Source organism: Sebastes fasciatus, chromosome 4 (genome assembly GCF_043250625.1).
Source record: "Sebastes fasciatus isolate fSebFas1 chromosome 4, fSebFas1.pri, whole genome shotgun sequence".
NCBI classification, from domain to species: Eukaryota; Metazoa; Chordata; class Actinopteri; order Perciformes; family Sebastidae; genus Sebastes; species Sebastes fasciatus.
In genome coordinates this window covers 17313443-17340697 of record NC_133798.1, presented here as the reverse complement: position 1 = coordinate 17340697, position 27255 = coordinate 17313443, and the positions used below count along the sequence as shown (strand labels likewise).

Genomic DNA, 27255 nt, shown 5'->3' with positions numbered 1-27255 from the left:
AATAGAAGGAAGTATAAAAATAGGAGCAGTATATACAGTATTGACAATAAACAGACTATTAACAAAATTGCACAAGTGAAAAATATATAGTAATATCATTTACATGGGCACACACATGCATCCTCCTTAACGTCAGGTCACCTCCCAGCATAAGTATATGTGCATGCGTGTTAACCCATGTAACTATATATTTTTTATATGTTTTTTTTTATTTTGAAAAAGAGAGACTAACAGAAAAAGTGCTACTTTTATTAAAGTAAAAGATGTTCTGGCCATCATGAGAAAGTCTGGACATTCCCATCAGTCGCCTCCAGAAGGCGGCAGCGCATGTTGTCCTGAAGTATGTTGTTCAGCGAAGAAGAACAGACTGGAAATGGCACAGCACTGGTTCCGCTTTAACACGGTCGTGTCTGGAAGGGAGCCCGCAAATTGCGAAATCTGATCTGAGATCTGCAAAAGATCTCGCGGGACTCGTTGCCCGATGACCTATCTTAACCATGGATGTAGGATCCTAACCTTAACTATTCGAACATTTTCTCAGATTGTGCACTGTACACTGAAATATTATATTTAGTTGCTATGATTACAGTGACAAAGACAGTAATGCATTTTTTCTTAGTAACTTCATTTTAACTCTCGCAAAGTTCCACATTCACAAGTTTAAATTTACCAAAAAAAAGCCTAATTTCTTTGTATTTATGAAAGAAATGGATCTTTATCTGTCAACAATGTCTTCCTCACAAAACAAAAAAGCAATGAATATATGCAATATCTGTAAAGTTTTTAAGTGAAATAATTGTCATACTCTCGCGTGGTCTTTTTTTATTCATTTATTTATTTTTATTTTATGTTGGTTTTGTTTCATTTCTGTTATCCATTTCTGTTTAGCACAGCTCTTTGTTTATGTTTTCGCTATGCTTCTTCTGTTTTTTTGTCTTTTTTGCTCAAAGTCTTTTCATTGGTATTTTGTACAAAATCCAATAAATAATTGTATAAACAAATTATACCCCCTCCCCACCCCCCCATGCCTATAACAATATTACTGCACCATTAAATAAGCAGAGTTAATTTCATAAACAATTACGTGTATACATATAAATGAATGAAATCTAATAGAAGCTTAAATGAAACATATACCAAACAAAAACAAAGAAAAAAAATTAATATTAATAAAAAAAAAAAGAGTAGATGTAAATCATTTTAATGTTTTCTGCTGTTACTATGTATACTGTCATTTTGAAATAAAAAAAAAACCTTAACTATTCGAGGCTAATGCCTAACCTTACCAATCTCGCGAGACTCGTTGCCCGACGACCTATCCTAACCATAACAATCTCGCGAGAGTTCCCCACAGTTTGCTGGCTCCCCTCTAGCCACCACCGCTCTACACATCCATGCAGTTGTGGTGTTGCAGCTAGGTTTGTTTTGGTTTTGCCTGCGCAGGTACACGAAGAGAACTGTGGCTGATATGTAACTTGGATTGGACGTATAAAATGTCCTTTAGCGATAGGAGAACTATGTAAGACGCACTTTGTGACCAGGAGTATTAAAATCATTGTTTGGTGAGTGAGTTTCTGACCACTTCTTCTTGTGCTGTGGTGCTAAATGAGCTAAGGTTTGCTAACAACAGTGTTATTATATCGTGGAGCTTTCTCATGCAGGCATAGTAACATCACGTGTGTGGAAATGTTGTTGAACTGAGTGTTTATGTCCAAAACAGTCTGTACTAAGTCAGATAAACAAGGCTATATACCCTTTTCCTTCCTCTAGGTTCATCATTCCCTGCTGAGACACCCTGCACATACCAGACAGGGAACCAGTCACTCCTTCAACAGTAAGTAGAAAACAACAACAGCATGTTTCATGTTTTACAAGCATAACAATGTCATTAGTAGTCTTTCAATGTCAAGGGAAACTATTATCACTTAGGGGCAATTTGCTGTACAGTCAACAGTACCACACAGTCATCAAACAAATACAATAAACACAATAAATAGCCTATTAAAGGCAATATATACAAAAGCTTACAACATACAACATTACAGGGCATTGTTTAGGAAACCAATGGCAGTCGGAACAAAAGAATATCTGAGCCTATTGTTCCTAAGTTTAGGCAAACTGTATCTGCGTTTCACACAGACTTCAACCTCTAACTGGACTGTTTTGGCTATACCACTTTCTTCAGCATGCTGAAATGTTGATTGCACAATCAACAGTCAACATGAGCTTATACAGCATTGTAGTGCTTTTCCCCCCCTGTGCACATTTACAAATATCTAAGATGATTTTTTTTTCTTCTAATATGATGAAAGAGGATTTTTTTTAAATTACAGCCACTAGCCAGCCCAGATCTCAGGTGACCTGTTTTCACGATGGGCTTTCAGTTTTGTCAGTGAAAATAAGTTGAGCTGACCAATCAGTTTAATATGCAGACTTTTGCTGATAAGATAAGATAAGATAAGATAAGATAAGATAAGATGAACCTTTATTAATCCCCTGAGGGAAATTCAGGTGTCAAAGCAGCAACATCAGCAAACATCAGCAAACATCAGCAAACATCAGCAAACATCAGCAAACAGAGTGAAACACAGGAGACGTAAAGGTATACAAAAATTCTAAAAACAATAATAGAGATATAAAAGATACAGAGTGAATGGGTGAACATAGTGTGTACAGTCCGTCAATAAATAAATGTAGTATGTACAATAAGTAAATGTAATATGTACATATGTGCAGTCTATAAAGTGGTATATAGGATGTATAGTGCAAAGTAAGTGTAAAGTGCGCCAGTGGTTAGAGTCCAAGATGGTTGCAGATAGTGCATGTTTAAAGTTCTTAAAGTCCTCATAGTTCTCATATGAGGGTCAGCCTTAGTCCTCATAGTTCTCATATGGGGGTCAGTCTTGGTTGTGGAGCCTGATGGCTACCAGCATGAAGGACTGACCCAGGCGCTTTGTGTTGTGCCGAGGGGGGATGAGTCTGTGGCTGAAGGTGCTCCTCATGATGGCATGTATAATCACCTTGGTGATAAAATAAAGTTCTGAATGTGCATATGAATAACTATTTTCTTAATGCTTATAGATCAGCACCACATATTCATTCAAGAAATAATGAGTTACTTCATAGCTACACTTTGAACTCATAGTCTGACCAATTCACAAACACACTCTTGTTTTTTTTTTGTAGTGGCTTATCGGCGAGGCATTCGAGATGCTTATGAAGCACGCTTCGCAGCACTGGATTCAAGAGAGGTAAGGGAAGATGTTGTTTTGCATGGCCAAAATATAATATTTGGACTAAGCCCACCCAGATAATTAGTGGGAAGAACATGCAGATAGTCTTTGATGTCATGATGCTGTTTCTTAAGTTGCAGTCTTGTAATTAGCTTTTTATGACCATGGTAGGTATTTTTGGTAGTTTTGAGATTCATTCACTTTTTATTTTCTTCTTTTGTAAGTCACTCTTCAGGGGAATATTGATGTTGCATCCGAAACTCATGACACTTTTATCACAGATATGATGTTATTGTTTGTTTTTCTCCTTATGTTGATGGGAGGTCTGTTATATAAGCCTGTGGCTTCTTGACCTCTCCTGTCACATTTCTTTTTTTTTCATTATCTGAATTTCTTTTTGAAGTCTTATGTGTGTGCAAATAAAGAAAAAAAAGTTTGTATCAAAATGCTGTGTTTAGCTGTTTTTCAGCTGATTTTGTTACCTGTGTCTAAATTAGGTTGAAAAAACAATTGAATGTGTTATACGACTTTACGAACCAAAATTGCAGAGACGTATCTTAAGACATCTTTATCGGAGTAGGGCAGCATGACATGATCCAGGTCTTACAGAGAATTTACTTGTCACATCATATTTTAATTTTGGACAATGCAATGTCTATTTATATCATAGGAGTTTATATTTTTTCATATTTATAGGAATGTATATCATAGGCATTTTACATTTCTACAAATGTAATCTTGTGTAAAGAGCAGCTGTATTATGTAAAATATAATTTTGTGTCATTTCAGGTGACAGTGCACCGAGTGGTCAATATTGTTGAAAAGAGGCCTCGACCAGTTGTGGAATATGACAGAGGTTATGATGATGACCCGTGGTATGGCGCTCCTCGACATTACCAGGACGCGAGAGAATATCACGCCGAAAGCAGTTACTCGCACGATGATCGTCGATACTATGAGGACAACTCCCATGACCATTATCGCAGGAGTAGCCCACAACATGTAAGACAAGCTTAGTATGCATAGTTTGTAATCTAACATCTGTTTTGTGTTACAGGTTTGAAAACTACAGCCAGAGCATAGTAATGTTTAAGTGTTTTTCTTTTCATTTCTAGCTGATTAAATAGAAGCATTGGCATACCAATGTGTATGACTCCAACCTAAGTATGTCAGAAAGTTAACAGCAGAATGGCAAATTGCTTTAGTTTAATTGGGTTCTTGTAGGCTTTTTGTTGTTCCCAACAACGTCATCATCAACATCAATTTGTAGAATTTCCCAATTAAAGGTTCCCTGTGGAGTTTTCTCATAAACAAAGTTATGTTGACATTACGTATTACTCACCTAAACCCATTGTGTATATCCTCGAGGGCTAATATTAGTGTTGATTTTATTTTTTAAATTGATTTATTTTTTTAAATCCTGCTTTGTTTACATCCATGTTTACGAGCAAACTTCTTGTTCTCTGTCTTTGCTGGCTCATTGCAGCATATCTTTGCACACTACCGCCACTTGTTGATCAGTGGAATAGTGTGAAACCACTGACCACGTCAGTTGCGTGCTAAAATGCATGTGTGTCCTCACGCATATGCATAAGATAAACAAAACAGGGACAAACTCATAGAAAACAGAACACCTCCATAGAGGTCAAAAACTCCATAGGGAACCTTAAAGGTTGTTGTAATTGTGATTTTGTTTTCAGGAGGGCCCGTACTCACATCAGTCCTATGCCAGAGACGATTTGAGGCATCAGTTAGGCTCAAGGTAATTGATATTGATTCTTCTATTAATTGATCATTTTTTGTTTGTCACATCCTGATTGTGTCAGATTGTCAGTTGCTTCACAGATTTCTCTGTGTAGTCTGCAACAAACTGCCCACAAGGTGGAGGCAGAGTTCAGTCTTTTGAAAGGTGAATATCATTAGCTGGATAGATGTCTAATGACCAGCATGGTGTGTGACTTTCTTTTGCATGTAATATCATTGAAGAAAAAGTGTAGATTGTAAAAATCACTTCACATTTCTTTTTAAATTATTTACTCTTACATTTCAACCAATAGTAAAGAAAATGACATCTATTAATGCACATGCTTTGGCAGAAACGTTCTGCTTTGGACAATATATTTAAAGAAGCATATTTCAATTATCTGTGACCACGCCGCTCTTGAGATCAGCTGAAGAGCTCAGCCCCACACAGAGCAGCTAAGTCCAGCCGTTCTAACTCCTACATCAACAGACACGCTTCTCCTCGCACCCGGCCACTTCAACATACCAACAGTTTACGGGCCCGAGCTCCCCTTTCCAGGAGTCATACCAGGCTAGAGAGGGGGACAAAGGGCACTAGTGTCTACTCACTCAGCCAAACAACCCCACCCCCAGCCTTACCCCACCCTGAGAGGAAAAACAGCTGGACCACTCCCTCTTCAGTCAAGCACCCACACACTTCTCAGATATTCTGAGCAGCGTGTGTCTCTTTCGGTCCTTTCTGCATTCAATTTATAATAGATATATTCAAGTTCCAAATGACCTTATTACCTATCTGTTGAATGTATTTTTACACCGAACAGGACTATGGATTTGAACGCCCATCACTTTACATCGGAGGCACATTAGGACGGGATATTTTAACAGCCAGTATGAACAGGAGGAGTGATTACAACAACCAAAAACTGTTTCACTCTACATAATGGCACCTGACTATTGTTTTAAGACGGACTTGAAAAACTTAGGAGGAGGATCTTTTCTTGCACAAGGTGCTACAGTGGCCGTGTTGACAAGGGGGCAAATATAAAATTACTCTCTCAGTCCTAATGCAAGACAGAAAGTCTAGGCCAAGCAAGGGTCACTGTCACGGGGAGTAATGGTGTAGCTTCTGCGGCTACGTGCGTAGACTCCGGAGCTACACCTTTAACCCTTACCGTACAACTATAAACCAAGCTTAAGGGCTGTGGGATAAAGACAAGCAGTGCATGAATGTAATAAAGATCTGCAGTGGCATCTTGGTGACACACGCTTGTTCCCTTGTGGAGGTTTTGCCCACAGATAAATGAAATGAGGGAACTGCCTGATTCAAGTCAATGAATAATTTAAGTATTTTTATTTTCAAATAAACCAGGCATGTTTTTTTCTTTGTGTAGTTATTAAAGAAAGGGAATAAAGATGCAAATATCAGTTGGTATTATTAATTTTTTTTGTCTCTTGGGACCCACAGTTATTTTTAGGCTCCATGACTCATCAAATTATTGCATTATTCGTTTCATTCCTTAGTGTAGTGACTGTCAGTATCAAGCGTATACTTCATACAGTATATCTATTTTTTTTGTTTTTCCCAAAATAAAGTACACAACCTTTTCAGTCTTGTACTGCAGTTCAGTGTTTGGCAAATGGCAGGCTGAGTCTTGGCTACTTCAAACAGACCATGAGTCGTAAAAAGTTTGAGGTCTTGTTAGACCTGCTCTTTGTTTGAGATGTGGCTTGAGTTCAGGCAGAGTTCATGACAACCAGGTGCCTTTGGCTCATTTTATACCTCTGGACCTAAAGGTTGTTGTTAGGACACAAGCTTTGAGCCTGGAAAATAATAAAAACGTGGTGCAATGAACAGTGACGTTTCATTACTTATGTGAGGCCTATCACAGGTCAGATAAATGCATTATTACATTACATGGTTGGCGACAGTGCTTTGTGACTTCAGCTCCGTATTTAGACTTAATCACGGCTCTGCCTACAAATTGAAGACAGATCGGAGTGAAAGAAGACCAAAATTGGTCCAACTGTCTGCAAACTGTTGCATGTGTCCAAGTGGAAGATTGCCTCAATTCCACAAATTGATCAGCGCCCCACTGAGACTGAATTTAAGTCTTTGTGGTTTTGTCCTGTATTTATTCTGTTTCCATTACCCATCTGAAGGCGATCACTGACAAACACTTTTTTCTTCTTAAACCAGTATTGATGCATACTCTTGATTTATTTATTATATTTCCCCTGGATCTTTCTTTACAAAACAGTTGTTTCCAGGTTGCAGAGCAGCTTTGCCAGTGATTTGATTCGTCTATATTTTTGAGTCTGTATTTTTTAAAATGTTTTTTAGGAGCAGTAGCAGAGGTGGTCCCTATTACCGCAGCAGAGGTCGCGGATCGGGCGCTGCTCGAAGGTCGGTGCCAGACAGAAAAGCCAAGTCACTGCCCTCACATCCATAGGATTTTCTAGTATACGTATATCTAGTTTTTGATTTAAGAAGAGGGCTTTCAACACTGTAAAAGGTATTTCTTTTTGACTACAGGAGCTCTCCCTCTATAAGCGCCAAACGGGACCGCTCTCCTGTAAGGAGGGAATCGCAACCACCTGTACCTGTCCGCTCTGGATCAAACACCAGCACCAGGAGCTTCTCCCCTGACAGGGAGAAAAGCGCCTCCTACCAGCAGGCCCAGCAAAGGCGTAAGTATTAAGTGAAGCTCAGGTTTACAGGTCTGAAAAAGCCTCAGTTCCGATCTAGCACTGGGATCAGCTGAAAGGAAGTGCTACCAGATAAAGAGTTAAAGCAATATTTGAATTATCACGTATGGCACTGACCGAGTTTATAGAAATACTTTTGTTTGTTGAGTCTAAACAAGCTTCCTCACAAAACATGTTTATGTCTCTACACCTACTCATGAATACCAATAATGAAACTGTGGTATAACAGCAGTAATACAGAGGCAGAGAAAACTCTCCTGCTCTGTTTACCATCTTTGCTTTTCAAATCTCTTGCAAAGAATGAGAAATGACGGACCTATAGCTGTCTGACCTGCTGCCCGAGTGGATACATGACGTCCAATAATACATCACCATTCTGAACTACCTGAAACTGTGATCGGCCACAGCAGGCAAAACCTGAAGGAGCACAGATAATGGGATACAGTTTGAGTTGTGAATTCACCTATATCTAGTACAATGTTTGTCCTTGCAGCTGTTATACCCTCTGTAGTGACAACAAAAGAGGTAATTTTCCCATTTCACAGAGGCATACGTATAATTATAACGTCTAAAGGTATTAAGCCGTTCCAGGTGAAGCATCTGTTTTCAGAGGTGGTGTGTAATGTGAAGGGTCAGGGTGTGCTGAAACACGTTAAGATGTTAATTGCACTAACACCACACACACTTCCAGAGCGCTGGGAAAAAGGATACCCTTGCCTCGGTTTATTGGGGTGGTTTGGTTTTGGATTCAGAACCTGACCTTTTTCTTCAGTTCACGCGCCGCCTTAACGATGTCTTCAAAATCACTTTGGGTCCGTCATTCATTTTTACATGTTTTCTTTTACGGGCTTTAGAACTTTAATTAACAATGCTGAGCTAATGAAATTTATGGATTCACATTTTATAAAAATCTTGTTTTAAAGTGATCTGGCGTAAGCAATATTATTAGTCTGAGGCAAAGCAAGTGAGGACATTAATTTCTGCAGTGCTTTGATTTTCTAAGACACATAAACATATTAATGCGCTGAAAGCTTAGCTCCACGTCGTACCACCCTTTGAAGATGCAATAAAACTGAGAAAACAGTCGTACCTCCCGACTCCACTCCCATCTGGGATACTAATTAGGCCAGCACAGCAAAGTACACAGAAGTAGGGTTTTAGTGATAGGGTATGTATACTAGGCTCTGTCATAGTCTTTTTTTTACACAATCTCAGTCAATGATGACTAATATTGGTGAGTAACACATGGGTTGCTGCTACGTGGGCCCACTACCTACATGGCTGAGTAAGGTTCAGTAGGGGAGCAGATGAAGGCCTTTGGAGCCTTAGTGGACTGGACTCCATTTACAAAAACTGGTTGTTGCAATGTGGAATGTCACCTAAAGAGCGTTTCAAACTAGATATAGTCGGGCCTCTGGAACCAAACACGTGTACACAGGCTGGACTTGCACCTTTTCTGTAGTTACCCAGGCAGTGCGTTTACATGCACTTAAGTAATCAGGTTACTCAGAGAAACCAGGTTACGTGGGTAATCGAACAACGTATTAACATGCACTGTAGTAACTTGGTTACTGTAAATCTGTGTATGCCAAGTGGCAACCTCCGGTGCTGAGAAATGAATGCTGAAGTGCCAAAAACTGCAGTTCTTCGAATGGCCACTTGAGGCTGGCTCAAAGCGAGTCAATCCCAATAGACCCCCATGTTAAAATGCCCAACTTTGCAGCAGAATTAAACATCTTTACAGCCTGGTACAAACAACGGTTTTGGTCTCCATAGCTAAATCCCCTGTTCATGACAACTGTACAGGGGGGTGGATTTTTATATAACTCATCCTTTTAAAGTTGGGTAAAATGAGGGCGTTGCCCTTTTGAGTTACAGATGGGCCCCGCCTCAGCTCCATTGAAGATCCACCTCTTTGCCCATTTTTTGGATTAGCCGTGATTTAGGCTGTGTCGTCACTGCCAAGACGGCGACGGCCGGAGCCACCCAGTTTGAACTTCACAACAGCTCGTCAGAAACCTATGGGTGTCAATAATCTCCACTACCTCGATCTTATTTTGGAACCGTCGTTTTTTTTTAACTTAATTTAACAAATATTTAAATGTTCAGCAGTGGAAACTGACTTTAGTTAGGTTCAGTTTCACTCAAACTTTGGGTGGAATTATTGTAAATACATGGATGCATCGCTCTGTGTGATCACCTCACGTTCCCTGTCTCTTGCCATGCACATGCATAGTTGCTAAAGGCCAATTAGAAACCCCGTTACCCGTATACATGGCAGAGAAATGTAGCCGGGGAGATCAGGCTTCTCTAATCCTCTACCCCAATTATGGAAACCAGGTTTCTGTTTCAGCTTACTGGAACACGCTGAGGGTGTGAGGTGCCGGGCGGGTGGGGATACTCATGAGCCCCCAGCTTAGCGCCGCTGTGTTGCAGACAGTTTTCCCCAGAGAATGAGAGAGTCACATCTACACTACTGTATGTCGCAGAAAGAAAAGTGGTCAGTATGCTCAGCATCTAGAACCACCTCCCCACACGTCTTTTCAACATCATAATGAGGGTGGCTGTGTCCAACGATTTTTGTAAAACTGACAATCTGAGAAACAAACCAACGTTATACAGCAATTGGCCAGGTGAGAGGAGAGAACAACTCTGCACTCTCCTTTCTTTGAGAAGAAACTGTCTAAATGTGTTCGCTGTTATACCCATTCAAACACATATTGCATCAAGCAATACACGTGAAAGGGCGAAGAAAGGCCTGCCATCGATGGCAGGCCTTTCTTCACCCTTCACCCTTCGTCCTTCGTCCTTCGTCCTTCGTCCTTCGTCTTCGCTAGTACATTCGAAGCAGCTATAAACACTTTAGCCTTTAGACATGATCAAACAAGATGTCATAATAACTAGTTTGTTTTAAACATACCCCAGCCTTAACATTGTCTTTATGGTCCAAACTACAGAATCTGGGTATCCAGCCTCGAGTCTTTGAGGGGACCCCCACGTGGGGACTCCATAGTCCTGCCGAGGGACTCAGATTAAGATGGAGGTTTTACCTTGGCTCACTCTAATCACTGTGGGAGACACATTCAGTAAAAACAAACATCTTGGTCATATTTGTTTTTTTTACTAGACACATTGGAGCCAGCAGAGGACAATATTTCAATTTAGTCACAGCTGAACTCCTCGACCACTATTGTGTGGGAGGATCCAACAAGGGAGTATTAAAAAAACAGTGATTTATACTCCTCAGCTGCCTCATAGTGCCTCGGCTTCACGATTGTTCCCGACGACAAGTGAAGGATTGTTTGGTGTCTCACAGTAGAAATGAATTGCTCCCCAGAGTATTAAACAAATATGTTATTTTGCAGTTATTAGACAGCAGAGTGGAGAGAGAGCTAAGGAACGTGTGGCCCCAGTCTCTTTCCAGATTTGAACCGAGGAAGCTGCAGTTAACTTGGCATGTGACCTAGACCACTGACCCATCAGGATGCTCACCAAGGGTTCATCTTAATACAGAGCAAAATTAGATAAAAGAATGCTGTGGTCGCCCTCATGTATTCTTTAGATCAACCTCTTTTTATAGTTGTCTCCCGTTAGTCAGAACTTTTTATTTACCATAATTATCTGAGGAAGATTACTCAAGTGTTTTCTGACTGTTCTTTCCATGATACTTTCTCCACAGATAAGCCCAGCGTGCAGACGAGCCACACTCCCAGCAGCTCTGTGGAGGAGACTCCTCACGCCTCTGGATCCTCAAAGGTAAAACCAGCATTTTTAGGGCAATCTTAACCAGTATTGCTCTTTGAAGAAACACATTGCAGTGAGTACAATAGCAATAAAATACAGTAGCATCTACTGTATTTGTACCGTGGCACCTATTTTAACAGTTTGAAACAATGGCAGTTCATGTGAGATGTGCAGAGGTGTGTATACTGTATAATGCAATTACATAAAATGATCAAAACTATGAAATTATCATTATATAAATGCTGATATAAAATAAAAACATGGATATGAAGTCATCACACCACCACAGGTTTATAATATCACCATTATCGTTTTTATTTTAACGAACATAGCTCATGTTAAAACACTTTTTCGGAAGCAAATTCTCAGGTCTTAAGCTATGTTCACACTACGAGTGCAAAAGCAACAAAACAGCCAGCGTGGCCACCTACGTTGTCGCCAAGTTACAGTTGAAGTGTTGCTTGAGCACTTGTTGACGTGGTTATTTCGTTAAATAGCACTGGGAACTTGCTGACGGAATTTTTTTTTAGGTCGAATGTAACGGGATGAAACAAAAACATATAATTGGTTGACGCTTTACCGCGTCATTGGAACGCTGAAAAAGGTTGAGACAAGCTCACCTTTATTTGTAGCGCGTCATATCTCAAGTGTCGGGCGTCAGTTTGTAGCTTCATGTCACAAGCTTCCATTGAAAATGACTTGTAGCCTGTTGCCGTGTCGCATATAGTGTGAACACACCATTACTGTCCTTGAATTCATCAAAAAGAAGAGTTTTTAAATAGTGTCCTTGAATCCATTGCAAAACTGCAGTTTGTCCAAACTGTATTGCAGCGATAATGTAACTTTACATATAACAGTACTGTATTTAGTAACAGTATATAAATATGCAGTACATGTGTATATATTGGGCCAAAGACAGGCAAAACCACCAGTATGGTACTGTAAAGACTAAAATAACATAAAAAGAATATGATTCATGGACATTTAGGTTAACTTTCCTTTAACTGTAAGTGTAACTGACTGATCTATTTGTGTCAGCGAGCCTCTACTTTGATCTTTGCCTTTGAGGATCCTTTAATCAGAGATGTACTGTATATGGTACCTCTTCTCTGTTTACTGTTGACATGCGGTGTGCATAATGAGACGTGTACCAAAACAAGAACTCAACACTCGTAAGACGAGAGCAGAGTCGTCTTCATTTGAAACACTTTGAAATCAGAACCAGCTTCTAAACCTGGTGACCTCGGTTCTAACCCTTAACCTTTGGCCCGCCAGGAAAAAACTCAAACTGCATCTGTAGCGGAGACGGAGGAGGAGGTGGAGGAGGAGCAGGAGCGGGAGGTGGTGGAGGACGTGGAGGCGGTGGAGGAGGTTGGGGAGGTGGAAGAGGTTGAGGAGGTGGAGGAGATGGTGTCTGCCAGCATGGAGCCAAAGCCGACACCGGAGGAAGACTTCAAGGCCCGCCGGTTGGAGGCCATTAAGGCGAAGGCTCTGGAAGTTGAGAAGGTAGTAAGATTTTCTCCATGAAACGACAATAATATAACTTGTCTCCACTGTCTTTGTTAGATCTGAACATTTCTCCATTCGTATCACTGGGTCTCTGATATACTGCAATAAGCTTCATCTTAACCGGGCATTAGCTGTTACTAAAATCTTATTTTCTTAAAACAAGTGGAAAAATCTGCCACTGAGGTGAGATCCTTTTTCTGGTTCCCATTACACATTTTTAGCTTTAGCTTCATAATAAAGGAGCAATCAGCTTTATTGTTGTTTCAGGATACCGGCAGTCATTTAGAAACGTCCTGAGACAAGAGAAGCAGCGAGGGAAACCTGCAGACTTGTCTCACGTCATTGGCGTTTATTCTAACATGAGGCTGACCCATGATTGACTCTTATACACATTGACTGTATATAAGAAGTGGAATTAGTCACCGTGACGTTACCGATTGGTTTGTGGACTGACATTTTTTAAGCCTCGAGTTCGGCATTTTGGCCGTCGCCATCTTCGTTTTTTGCAACTAGATGTGACACGAGAGGATGGCGCTAATAACAATCGAACGCCAAATAACATGTTTTTATGCGAATATGATTCAAAAAAGTTATTTTTATAAAACGGTCACTATATCGTGACAGTAGTACATGAAACAGATAACCTGAAAAAAATCATGTGCCTCTGTGTCCTCCGGTGTCCTCCGGTGCTCCTAAAGGCATCTGCAAGATTTCACAGACAGGTAAACAAGCAGTAAGAGCTGACCTGAGATCTGCTGTCCATCTGCTGTCTATGAGAGCCGGCTGTCAATCACTCGCAAACTCCGACCAAACGGTCAAACTAGGCAGCGCTGTTCAAATATGAATCAATATTCTGTTACTGTAATGCCCATTCTTCGCCTCAAATGTTTTCAGAAACATCTTGTAGTGCACGGTTTAGCTGTAAAATGAGAAAGTTTGTGTCCCGGCAGCCATGTTGAGATCAGGTTGAGATGGCTAGAAGGAACGCCAAGTACCGGTCACATGGCCAATAGGAACGCTCTCTTTCTGAAATGACCTGTGATTGGTTGACTAAAGTGGTGCCCTGTTAAATAACACATATGAAATATATTTCGTTGTACAGCTGGGACATTGTAACCCCAGACCTGAGGTTCCTAATGGATTCACCTCTCTGTGTGGTTGCCCCATGTTACTTGTGTGGGCTGTTCTCTTATCTCGAGGTGCGTCACGCATCCAGACAACCCTATCACGCTGTCTTTACGATTTGGCTGAGAGTCAAGGTGTTGAAGTACAAGGTGTATAAATGTGCCTTGGCTTGCTGTACGTAATATTTAAGAAATGGAGAAACATTCTTTGGTGGAGCGAAGGAGGATAAGTCAGCAGAACAGTCCTTAGCACCTCAGGTTGGGATGCCTCTTGCGGCCTGCTATTTGGAGTTGCACGTCTTTTCCCTCCCCTTCATCGCCCTGCACTACAGTGCCACTTATCTGTTCCCGTTAAAGCAGGGCAGGAATTGCCCTGCAGCGTGCAGGTGGCCCACCCACAAAGTGGTACGTCTCTTGGCATTAGCAAACACATGCTTACCCTGCCATTTCCAACTGCTTCTACAGACATGGTGAGAGGCAGAAACCTCTACCGTGTCTTTACTGTAACATCTGCCCCGGGTTCAGTTAAACACACACCGATCCATCGCCAAACTGAGGAGATCAGGTAGTGGGCAGAGCTGGATCTCCTGGTTTGACGGAATGGCTGCAATCTACAGCAGTTAGTATAAAACAAGTATGTCACATTCACCAAAATGAACTACTGCATCCTTTTTTCTCTCTTTCCTAAATGCTCTTTTTGTCTGATCAGCCAGGTCTTAATACTGTGTATACAGCCGTGTTGGCATGGGGCTGGATTATTCGGAAATGGATTTGTCACACCAGCATAGCTCACTGTTTTCCAGCCAAGAGCTTGTTGTAATGCATACTTTCTGTGGGCGTTCCAGGGTTATAAATGAAATTAGAAACCTCAAACAAATTCATTGACACAGTAAACATCCGTGTTTATGACACACGCTTGTCATAAGATGTTTCCAAATGTTAAATCATTTTTATTACATGCACAATGACCCGCATGCAGTTGTTTTGTAAACCTTGTCATGCAACAGATGACCAATGGAGCCATTTATCATTCTTGAGACCAACCACAGAACAAACCTGAGTAAAATAACAACAACAACAACATAGAAAGTATCCAGTCAGAACTTAGCTAAGTGCCTGGGAGTGATTTTCAGAGAAGTCCATTCATCATCTCAATCAGCGCAAATGAAACATATCCATTTCAACTATTAGCCCCTCCATCGAGAGGTCCGGTTTGCAGCTTGAGTGATTAAAATGGCTCTCTTAATATCCCCTAATGTGTACCAGCCCTCAAGTCATTACCCCGCTTCCCTTATTATGCAGGACCCCTGCCTGCATCAGCGCTCATTTGAACAGAGCCTCACTAAATGTCCATGTGAGTGCCTCATGTATAATCTCACTCAAACCCCCCCCCCCAACTTCCCATCCCCCAGCCGGTACCCCAGCACACTCCTGTCAGTATGTTCACAATTTGGACCTCCACAAACATCCGATTTGGGCAGGAGCCCACTTTTTTAAGGCTCCTCCTCAAAGCCCCTAGTGTTGCTGTTCCTCTCGGGGCTCCAGCCCGTCCTGTGTGGCCCCTTTCGTATCAGGCTTAAAGATCAGCTCATGGCTCCCACTCCAGGGGAGGCGGCAAATTTAGGCAGAACCTCCCTGCAACCTTTTTTCTCACAACACACAGAGCACGCTCAGGTCAAAATCACCCTTCCTGTTTGCTCAACATGGGAGCAGTTTTTACAAAAATAGCAGGCTTGACGAAGTCACGCCGCGATCGTTCGGTGCTGTAATAAACGTGGAGTTGATGCTCTTCATCTCACACACACATTTATATGCGTGGTCATGCACATGTAAGCACAGGATAGCTCTTCTAAGCTCCAGTACCAATGAGGGAAATCTCTTAATTAGAGTTCATTATAAGGCCACCCTTTTTCCAGCCCTTTCCTCAAGGCTTTCAAGTGTGTAAAACTGTGTATACGGGGTATAATGAAGTGAAAATGTAATCACTGTCAACAAAGGCTGTAGCTTGGGAAAAGCTTAGGAAGGTTTTGTTTTGAAAGATGGCAAACATAATCAGCCATAAGTGATTAGAGGGGCACTGGTTTGTGGGGACATACACCACATGTTAGTGTCTCATTTAGCCCACGTTTCCTCTCACATCTTCAAACCTGGAACCAATCTGCGCCCTCTCCGAAGTAATGCTCACTTCGTGGAAATGTTTAACAAAGAGAGAAATCTGTACTTAAGAGGTAGCGGTGTGGAAATCCACCTGTTTAATGTTAAATTAAGTTCATATGAAAAGGTTTAAAAATAGCCAGGGGAAGGGACTCATACATGCACAGCGAGTAGACCGAAAGGAAAGCGGTGTTGTTGAATGAAGTTGACCCTGAGCTCAGCCGGCCACACGTGTCGTGAGTCTCTCGCTTCCTTGCGGTCGGAGCTGAAGACTATCATTATGTGGGGGCCGCCAATTCGCTTGACATGATCTGCAGACATTAAATCATGAGCACGAGTCCAAACATCTCCCACAGTCTGGGATATTTCTGTCGGGAGTTTACTCGACTTGCCCTCCTCTGCGTGTTTACAACGCATGTTGTGATACAGTGATGATAACCTGTGTTGCTATAATAGTCATTGTCATAATAGTTATTTCACCCTACCATAACATTTGATACATTTTTTTCCTGTAACGGCAGCAAATTCCAATTTAATGTCCCGTACCACAGAATGTGGGTAAGGGATGCGGGAATGAACAGATAGGTGTGCATCAACTATCTGAACGTGCTGCAGCTGGTTCAGCAGGGGAATTATCAGGGAGAGAAATTGTTTTTTTAAAAAGCCATGAAGAAGAACTGAAGTTATTTAGGGGGCTGGGGGCATTGCAATTTTTTTTTTTTACATCATTGTAATTAGCAGGTAGAGCAGAGAATGGAGACCTTTTCATTTTCTCCCACCAAGTTTTTTGTGTGTAATTTTATAATTTCACTTAACCTTATTTAGCCTACTTTGGTCCTAGTGTGCACCTGGGATTGTTATCTCCCCAACAGCTACGCTCAATAGCCTCTTTTAGCCTTTTTGCTTTGGGGCCTTTCCTTTGCTTGAAAACAACGGTGAGTGGTTCCCATGTGGCACATTGTTTCCATCCTTATTGTTCCAAGCTGAATGCCATATTATTTTAGTTTCTTTGACCTTCTCTGTGTGTTCAAAGCACCACCCAGCCGAGCTGGAAAAGATCATCTTGATACGGACTGTGGTTAAATTTCTTGTCACATTAGATTTTCTTTCCTTTCTCTCTCAGTAGTGACGCTACTGTAGGTCAGTAAATCACACACTACTGACACTTTTCCTGCTCAAAACCGTCATGAAGTGCAGTTTGATATAATTCATTTACAAAAACTATACGTATTGATGGATACAGGATCCTGAGTTAGCCTAGATACACATTATGTAATGTGTATCTAGGCAAAGAAACAGCAGCTGTGGTTTTAAATTTCCCCATAACTGACAGAACCCTGGAATAAAGCCGTTTAACCGGTTAACCTCACATTCTGCTCACGACTGGACTCTGATTTAAGTTGACAGGCAGCATTTTTCTTTTCAAAGTTAACACAGCTGACGGCTTGCGTTTTATTGCATTTAACAGACAGTTAATGTTTGATGAGATACTGTCAACTGATTTTTGTTGTACAGCTTAAGACCGGCCGAGCCCTCGTTTCTAACACGGTTATGTGGTGAACATGACACAGATATAAGGTTCCTCTAAGGAAGATGCAACCTTTTTAAATCACTACTTTGAAGTAGGTCACATCTCCTGACACTTCAGTACAATTGATGAACAGATTGACTGTTTTCCATCTGATGAAGTGATTACCTACAGCTGATTATAAAATACAGAGCAGTATCTATAAAAATAGACATTTTATAGAGACGATTTGGGGGGTATATATGTCCTCTATGACCACATCCAGTATATAAGCCTGTTTCTGTAGACGTGTATCTAACCTTTGCTAGTAATTGGATTGGATTTCTTACTTGAAGTGGCCCAGAGAGTGGTTGTTTTAAACCACAGAGAAGCCTTTTGTCTACCCCAGTGACTCTAATTTCAGGGGAGAGGTGATCTGGGCTGCATTAACTCAACCCTGGAGGACCCCGATGTCCCAGACTGCTCCTTGACAGGCCGGCGTAGCCCTAAACATCTAGGGTGGCTTTGGTGCAGGGCCCCCACATTTAGCCTTTTTTCTCTCCAGGTGATAAAGATGTTGTGAGCTTGCACCTGGGACTCTTAATAAAGGACTTAACAGCCGTTTTGGGTCAACAGTAAAATCCGAGAGGGATGTGAGAGCTTGTTACAATGTGGTGTGAAAGAATGCTGCAGCACCAGTAACATACTCTGACACCTCATGTCCCTTTTGTTACGGGCGGACATGCACTTGAATAGGCTCGCATGCACACATTCTCACACCTGTTTCATGGCATACACCAATATGCCAGAACTGGGTTCATTAAGTTCACAGTTAGGCGTTGATATAAGAGCCGGCCTGTGGTTTTCAAAGACCTTTCAGATAGAAGTGTTTAAAATGTCCTTTTGTATACTGTTTATTCTGTATGCATATAAGTATTCTATGTGCATAAAATACCAACAAATCCAGTCGTATTATGAGGTGCTCGGTTTGCCAAAGATTTTGAAAAATACCAGAGACACTTTGAGATTTGGTGTTCATTCTTTAAAATAAAAGCAGCGTTATACTTGAAGGAACAATCTTTTTTCCAGCTTAAAACTAAAGGTAACCACACTAGGGCTGCACAATTAATCTACATTTCATCGAAATCGCAGTATGGCCTACTGCAATTTGAAAACCTCAGTATTTGTTAAAATCGCAATATTCGTTAAAGGTAAAATGTGTGTCAAAATACTATTTTAAATTAAATATTGTGGTGCTGCAGAGATGTCCTGGCCTACACATCATATTCTACAGGCTTAAGAAAACATCTTTGTTTGGTACAGATCCCCTAAAAAATCACACCATAATCATTTTAATATGTTTCTCAAAGAAAATGAGAATAATGATGTAAAAATATTCACAATTAGATATTTTTTCAAAATCGTGCAGCACTAAACCAGACCACCAAAATCAAAAACACTGGACTGCATATTCGCAGGTTGATTGACAAGCTGATATTTTTTAACAAAAAATTATTATTTTCAGCTTCAAATTAATTTAATATATGGATAATCATTTAATTTATATTGTTAAAATGACCTGTAAACGTTCTGAGTGCCTCAAATTCAGACTAATCTTTAACAGTCCTACAGAAAATGTTGGACTTTTGTTTTATTTATCATTTAGATTTTTTGAGAACCCTGACATAATTGTTTTGTGTGCAGCATTACAGGGCGGACTGTGAGACATTTCGCACCGTGGTGAAGATGTTGGTGGACAAGGAACCCAGTTTGGATAATCTGCTGCAGGCTCCGCTGGATGAGAACCTGTCTGAGATCAAAGAGCGCTGTCTAGAGTCTCTCAGGCACTTTGTGAAGGAGCTGGACGAGGTATTAAAGCAGCCAGACACCTCGGCGTAAGCCGAAATATGCTTTTTCACTCGTATTATTTTAATATTCATATGTATTATTAAGAAAAGACAGGATATCTGGCGGTGGCACTCTTCCACTTGCTGAAACATAAATAGGATTCAAGACTCAATGCTAAAAGTGTTTATGTGGATATGTGGTTACAATGAAATGCCTATAGTATTATGAGTAAAATCAAAAGAGCCTTGTGGAGTGAAATGCCCAAGATACAGTTTCTTCAAACTTTTATGATTCAGCTGCGATTTTAACCTTGAGTCAATTACAGATGACTTTTTATACAGACATATATATGAAATATTTGCTTGGTCTTATTGCTGATGATTCCTACTGATAAATGAAATAATTCAGCTTTCCTATCACAACCTTTTACTAAGTCTTAAGTGATATAAAGTGTATTGTGCTTCCATTATCTGTATTTGAGGCAGCGAGTGCATCTATCGCTAACTAACAAGTATTCTCAAACCATGAGGGTCCGACTCTATGAGGTGTTTTTCCAGTGCAGCGCTATTTTATAAAGAGAAGACTGGTTTTCTATATATAGATCATGCATTTTTTGTCTTTTGAGTTGTAATCAAACATCTTGTGAATATCATCTTTTAGAATTATACTCTTGTAAATAAAAGCTGAGTCCTTGAATGAAGTGACGCCTCCTCTTGATTCTTATATCCATTAAGTATTTTCTGTGCAGGACAAAAACAACACAAATCATGATATAGATATTTTTTATTACAATTATCATCTATCTTAGCCTTATATTCCAGTTTGTACATTTATACAGATTACAATGAATGGCTTACAATACAGTGACCCATAAATACACCACTCAACCAGGCCTTTTAATACACACAGTGTTTCTCTAATGTTAGCGCTGCTCAAGCCTGGAGGAAAACACATTTGAAGAGCTTGGGTCAACTTGTCAATTTCTGACACCCTCATGGAAAAAAGATGTCTCTGTACCAACACTGCCAATAGTTAAATGTTAATGCCGTTTTGGTACAAAGCATGTCATGAACTCAAGGGTATAAAAATAGCCATATTGTTTTTTTTAACTCTACAATATATACATTAATGTCTTCACTGTTAAATAAACACAGTTTAGATGGTGGTTTATAAATATGTATTACTCTAGAATACTTTGTTACTTTACTGGCAATGTTTGCAATGCTATGCGTACACTTATGAAGACTCTGAATATGGTCTTGTGTCTTACATGAACACCTTGGTAAATTGAATGCTGTGAAACATTTAAAAGCAAGCAGACTGCATTTCAAACAGTGGACATGAGAGGCAGAGGTGAGTGGCAAAGCATTACCCAAAGCTAAGGATCAGAGAGCAATTAAAGTCTATGAAATTATACAGTTTTTCCCCTTGTGCCCTTTCTTCTTTTTGGACTTAGTCCGTAGGCCATAAGGAGGCGAGGACATGCCTGCCACAGGAGTGGGCAAGTCCTCAGTGTAGTAGTGTCTGTGGGGCCTGGGCTGAGGGATGGGCTGACCCAGGAAAAAGCCTTCTTCCTCAGAATCAGAGGAGGAAGAAGAGCATGTGGAGCACCAGTCATCATCATCCCTGTACAGCTCCAAGAACCTCCCCATGGCTTGGCCCTGGAGCCCGTAGTCTGACACGGCAGCAGGGGCGGGGGGGCCGCGGAAGGCTTGGTGCCCCTTGGGGCCGAAGGCGTTCCCTCTATGGTCCACTTTGTAGCACATTTGGGCCCTCTCCTTGGGCAAAAGGTTAAGAGCATTGTCAGAGCGGGTCTTGCGACTGCGATGCCTCCTGTGGTGGCGATGTTGACGACCAGATTGAAGTTCCTGGCCCTGCTCCTCAAAGTGGTAGACTCTCCGGCGAGTCCGTTCACTCATGGGCGGTTGGCGCACCGGGAGATCGCAATAATGGCCATTGTCTACCACGTCATCAGAGAACTTGACTTGCTGTTGCCTAGATTGTGAACGTGTCCTCCTGAGGGCAGGGAGGTGAGGTTTGGGTCTGTCCTCCGGGAGAGGCACCTCCTCTTCTTCTTCTGGGACATTTTCCTCCACCTCCTCCTGCTCAGATATGAGGCTCTTCAGGGAATTTGCACTTCTGTGTAGCATAGAGGAGTTTAGGGTTCCCATATTGCTGCTTTTCTCACAGTCTTCTGTCTCCAGTTCATGGAAGCCTTGCAGGGAGTATACCAAAGATCTATCTTTACTATCACCATCTACTGAGGCCCCTGGAGAGGAGAGAGAATAATGATAAAATGTTTACACATGGACTCAAGACTATCATTGCAATCCCATAAAATATTACTTTTTTAAGATCTGATGCATTATGTCACGTTTACTCACCGGTAATATTGGAGAGTGCCAATGAGTCCATAGAGTCTCGGACACTCTGATCTGTCTTCTTGAACTCGTCTGTGATGCACTCCAAAGAGTCATTGTACCATTGTGGCTCCTCTCCCTGGAAGCCTCCTCCAGCCCCATGATCCAGCTCCAACTCCTGGATCTTTCTGCTGCTCGCCGGACCTGGGTGGCTACCATAGGCTGAGTCCCCTAGCCCATCCTGTGACTGGGTCCAGTACATGTCAGCCTGGTACTTCTTACTGGCCAGGCTCCCCATTCCTCCTCCACCACCACCACTGCCAGCTTTTGATGACTCCTGCTTGGACTTGGCATCCTTTTCAGCGATCCAGAAATCTGTGGGTCTGGTGTCATTGGCTTGCTGAAAGACCCCATGTTCCCCAAACTTTAATAGCAGCTGAGTCATGTAGTCTTCATGCTCAGCCCACTCCTCCTCCTGGTCCTCAGGTGCCTCGGTCTCCTCATCACGTCCCCTCCAGAAATGCTCATCAGATAAGTTCATGTGGGCGAGCTTGTTGGTCAGGGTGTCCTCAGCGTTCCCACTGAAGCCAGGGAACTTGTAGTTGACGGAGGGTGAGAAGAGAAGCGACTGTCGGCATTGGTCGGCCGAGCGACTGCTCTTGCCCATGCGCACACTACGGCGGGATTCACGTGAGCGTGCTGACTGGAAGGCAGAGTCGGAGGAGTCAGAGGCGTGCACGTCTTCCCCGAGACTGCAGGCCTTGGAGCAGTAAATGCGGCCCTGGTGTGGCAGGAAGGGGCAGCCCAGAAGAGAGCTCTTACACTGGGCACAGCTAAAGCAGCTCTCGGTGGCATGCCAGTGGAGCCCATCATAGGTCATCTGAGCATGGTCAACACCTGGGAAATGGGAAATGTTGAAGTGGTTAGCTCTAAAGTCAACGACAGATGTTTTATTTTAACTGAAGAAAATCATCATCTTACCGATGTGTGCCCCACAGGCCTCACAGTACTCTGCATAGAGAGACTCAAAGCAGCCACAACAGTATGGTCTGCCGTCCTTCATGATGTAGCGCTGGCCTCCCAGGATTGTCTCGCATTCAAAGCAGGCGAAATGCTTCATGTGCCAATGGCGCCCCTCTGCCTCTGTGCACTCATCAGCAAAGATAATCTGTAGACATAAATGTACACTGGATGAGACAAAACTGCCAGCTTTTGCCTTACTGGCTGTCATCAGTCTATATATTTATGTTGGATTTATTCAAGACAACGGAGATGTCCATTAAATGTTATTGCTTTCCCAGAGTAATTCTGAAAGGCCATAAACTTAAAACTGGGAATGTTTTTCCTTCACTACATTATTTCATTCTGGTGGTTTTACCTCTTCGCAGGCCGAGCAGCGTGGTTTGAGTAGCTCGGCATGGTGCCTTCCACAGTGGATCTTTCCATCGTGGTAGAAGTAGATCAAATCCACCAGCAGTTCGCTGCATGTGGAGCAGGCAAAGCATGCGGGGTGCCAGCACAGCCCGGGGCCAGCCCTCGAGGAGAACACCGCCATTTCTCCACCATTGATGTTTTCACCACACTGCAATATGCAGACATGATCACATGGTTGGTTATAACATCCTGTAAAGACTGCAGTTCCAAAATATTCTGTGATAAAATAATCTGAATCCTTCAGAGGTGATTATATCCTATCACACAACTGCATGGACATAGCTTTGGCTTCGAGCCCAAAGTCCTGACCAGTGCATCATATGAGGTATATTCAAATCAACTACAGTGACTTTAAATAGGATGTTGACAGTTAAAAAGAAGCAAACCAGAGAAAGCAAGGGTTTCTAGTGGAGAGCTGCATCAATGGGACTATGTTTTGACAAGGTTTATGGGCACCCTCTGGCTGCTCAATGATCATTGTAAATACTACGTGAAACACTTTTCATGAGCCACTCCAAACAACTCAGCAGTGAGGCTTGCATGGCTGCAAATCCAGCTTGTGTTTAGGGATCTCTTAAATAGCATAGCTGAGATCTTTATTTCAGCTTTACTGCTACCAAATACCAAATACATGGAGGTGTACAGGTAGCAAATCTTTTTTTCTATTCTTGAAAAAGGGTTTTGGGTTTTGAAAGAATATGGGCTCTTGACTTCAAAACATCCTACCAGTCCTCTCCATATTTACAGTTGTAAATGATAACTGTAAGATGGGCAACTTACATGCTCACAGATGCTGTTCAGAAGATTGCGAGGCAGCAGTTTCAGTGTGCCCCTCCCCAGTGCTTCCTTCTTCCTCTGGACACTGAACATAAGTAGCTCCTTCTTCTCCTCCTCGCTGAGGGACTGGCAGTAACGCAGCTGGGACGGAAAGTGGTAAGTTATGGGTACGAAGGCCAATTTCACAATCACACACTTTTACATCAATGAGTGGGATTCCTTCTTTTAAAGGGGAACTATTATGCTTTTGTGCTTTTCCCCTTTCCTTTAGTGTGTTATATAGTGTTTTGTGCATGCAAAAGGTCTGCAAAGTTACAAAGTCCACACCAAAGGGAGTTACTCTCCCCCACAGAAACACTGCTCCTGAACTGCCTGAAACGCCTTGCTTGAAGTCCCGCCTTTTCTTCTATAACGTGGTGATGTCACCAATTAACACATTTGCATGATACCTGCCTAGCGGCTAGTTTGGCTCGCCCTCAAACAAAGCTAGTTAGAGCTGGTGCGGTGTCTGAAGAGTTTGGTTTGGTTGACCTATCATAACAGTGGGCAGGGCTAGGAGTTCAAACAGAGCGTTTCAGACAGAGGTTGAAAAGAGGTGCTGAAGCACAGCCGGTATGTGAACAGTAATGCGTTTTTGAACATTAAAGCATGTAAGTATGCACCTGAAAATAGGCATAATGGATCCTCTTTGAAAGGTCTAATACTAAAAAAAAAAAACCTGCTGTGGTTCAAGTGACCTTTTCATATTGCACCTCTCAAAGGACCCAATTGAAGACTGTCGGCCACTAATAAAGGTTATAAACTTAGGTAAGTATGAGAGAGGGCAGAGTGCATACCAGAGCATGCTGAACAAAGGCAACTCTTGACCCCAGCTTGCCCTTCCTACACCCCCTACATATCTCCACCCACAGCCCCTGATTGAGAACATCATTTTTACAACAGGCCTTTTTGATGTTCCCCAAAGCCTTAACAAGAGGGAAAGCAGACGTTTACACAAACACGGCCTGTGTTTAGAGTGAAATCAAGAGGACGGGCAACAAAGGAAGAGAGACAGCCAAGTCGGACTGTGGTGCCACTGCGGTGGTGGCATCACATAAAGCCTCTTTCAACCAGCATCCCTCTCTCCCGCTGAGCAGTCCTCGTAAAAACCACTGCTATGACAGGAATCCTGCTGGTGGGGGCTCCCGGCAAACATCATAAAATCATCAAGTCAAAAGTCACATTGTGCCCACACTACATGTCTACAAGATTGTGGAACAAAAAAATCCCCCAGTGTGATGTCAACGTGAATGCCAAGGGCTCACATTAGTGGGATGGCATGGAGATGGCGAGGCTGTTAACGCCGTGGGTTTAGTGGGCAGCAACAGATACGGCTGCTAAAACAAAATGAAGAGTAAATCTTTTCTGCAGCCGCGTGGCGTAAATGAGAGGACCCGCTGGGGTGAATTTTATGATACTTGCATTTACGCACATGCATACAAAATATTCTCACCTCATTATCGTGCGGTGGGAGTTGGTAGAGGAGCTGCTTGATCCTAAACTTCTCTCCCGGACTGTTCACATATGGGATCTTATCCTCAGGCAGACAGGAGAAATATAACTGGACCTGGAGGAATCATGGCATGGAGTAAGGAGATTAGTCATAGAATCATCAGCTGACACAAAGCCAATTCAGAGAGCCTGGGTTTCGGTGATGCTGCTGAAAAACATTTTTAAAAAATCAATCACTGATGATGAGACAAAAAACATTTTAAGGTTCAATAACTCCCCACAAAAGACAAATGAAACTCATTCCAAATGATGTATTTTTAAGAATGTGTGGCCATCAATCTGAACATATAGCTTCTTTTTTTTTTTAGCTTTTTTAAACCCAAATCTTCATCCATGGAATTGCAACAATATATTATCGTTATGATCTTGGACAGAACAGCCCATATTTATCAACACAAATTGGTTTCCTAGGAACCGGAGAAGAACCGACACATTAATTTGTGATGAGACACATTCTGGGACAGCTCTGTGTAAAGCCTATGGAAGACTGACTTTGTGGAATCAAAGTGTTCGCTTGAGTTTTTCCTCAACCCCCAAATCAGCTTTATTTCAAAATCACATTGCTTCTTTTTGATGATGGCCCTGGAGGAATCATTTCCTTCATAAATCTGTGCTTAACAAGTCAAAACAGGTCAACAGGTCAAATCAGTTTAGAGGTTGTATTTTCCCAGTCATATGCTGGTCTCTATAGGGACAGGACAAAGCAGCCTGTCACTGTGGCACTTTGACCCTTGGGGCTGACCACTGAAAACTAAACTTTATGAGGGAGGGGCTATTACAGGCGGCCAGATAAAGAGGTGGGATGTGCTGGTCTTGTGTGTTGGGGGGGGCTTCCTGCAGCTTTAGCCGTCTAGAGGGGGGGTAACAGCAATTTAGACTGACAATCAACCCAACGTTTGCCCCCCGCCATAAATTATGCACATTTTCATGCTGCTATTACCCCTCATCCAGCTCCCTATAGGGCCTGGGGAACAGTCAGCTATCACCCAGGCCCTATGTGTGTCTTCACTGTAATGATGACCCTTAATACATGGCCCATTCAAGGCAATGGCTGCAGTAAAGACATTACAGTTGACCCATGCATTTCTAAAACAAAAGACCCTGCATGTTTAGGATTTAAGGTTCTCTATCACTGCGAACCCATCTCTTCTCGCCCTCATTGCTTCCATGTGTTGTTTAACAAGCAGGATGGAGAGAAAAGAGAGAAATGAGAAGAGAAGAGGGGGAAAAATGCAGCCGATTTGGGAAAAGTGCCACATCACACTGGCTGCCCCGCGGACACAACTAACAGCCCTGGCTGTGTTTGTGGAGGAGACGGCTTGTTAAAAGACGGCCCCTCCATTCCTGATCCTGCCAGCAGCAGTCGGCTCGACCCACCGAGTCCTCCTCTTAACAGATCTCTGATAATCACAAGCAGACTTTGCCATGCCACAGTTTGTAAATAAAAGTGCACACATCCTGCCTGTAAGTGGCTGCCTGGTGGAGCCTGACAAGTCTGCCTCAAACAAAGAGACCAAGAAAAAGTTTTATGAAATGTGTCGGCTGTCCTATAAGTGCCAATGATC

At 42.1% G+C, this 27255-nt stretch overlaps 2 protein-coding genes across 4 annotated transcripts in view; one reads left to right on the top strand and one right to left on the bottom strand.

The window, feature by feature from the left end:
- Positions 1–1314: 1314 nt before the first annotated feature.
- On the top strand, positions 1315–20268 carry LOC141765978 (periphilin-1-like). 2 transcript variants are annotated; one of them, XM_074632374.1, is made up of 10 exons: positions 1315–1443; positions 1771–1834; positions 3187–3251; positions 4023–4235; positions 4934–4995; positions 7318–7380; positions 7510–7664; positions 11362–11438; positions 12702–12932; positions 19425–20268. In XM_074632374.1, coding segments are annotated over exons 2-10 (1062 nt in total). In that variant the 5' UTR covers positions 1315–1443; positions 1771–1833; the 3' UTR covers positions 19620–20268. The 2 variants fall into 2 exon arrangements, with proteins under 2 accessions (XP_074488475.1, XP_074488474.1); XM_074632373.1 differs by having other exon boundaries at positions 1382–1562.
- A 65-nt stretch (positions 20269–20333) lies between these two features.
- Positions 20334–27255, bottom strand: part of LOC141765973 (prickle-like protein 1) — a 28683-nt gene continuing 21761 nt past the window's right edge. For both annotated transcript variants that reach the window (XM_074632359.1, XM_074632360.1), the window contains exons 3-8: positions 25632–25745; positions 24143–24280; positions 23307–23510; positions 22910–23096; positions 21953–22825; positions 20334–21837 (exon numbers count right to left, since the gene is read on the bottom strand). In XM_074632359.1, coding sequence (XP_074488460.1) covers positions 20972–21837; positions 21953–22825; positions 22910–23096; positions 23307–23510; positions 24143–24280; positions 25632–25745 — 2382 coding nt within the window. In that variant the 3' untranslated portion in view covers positions 20334–20971. The remainder of the gene's footprint in view (positions 21838–21952; positions 22826–22909; positions 23097–23306; positions 23511–24142; positions 24281–25631; positions 25746–27255) is intronic.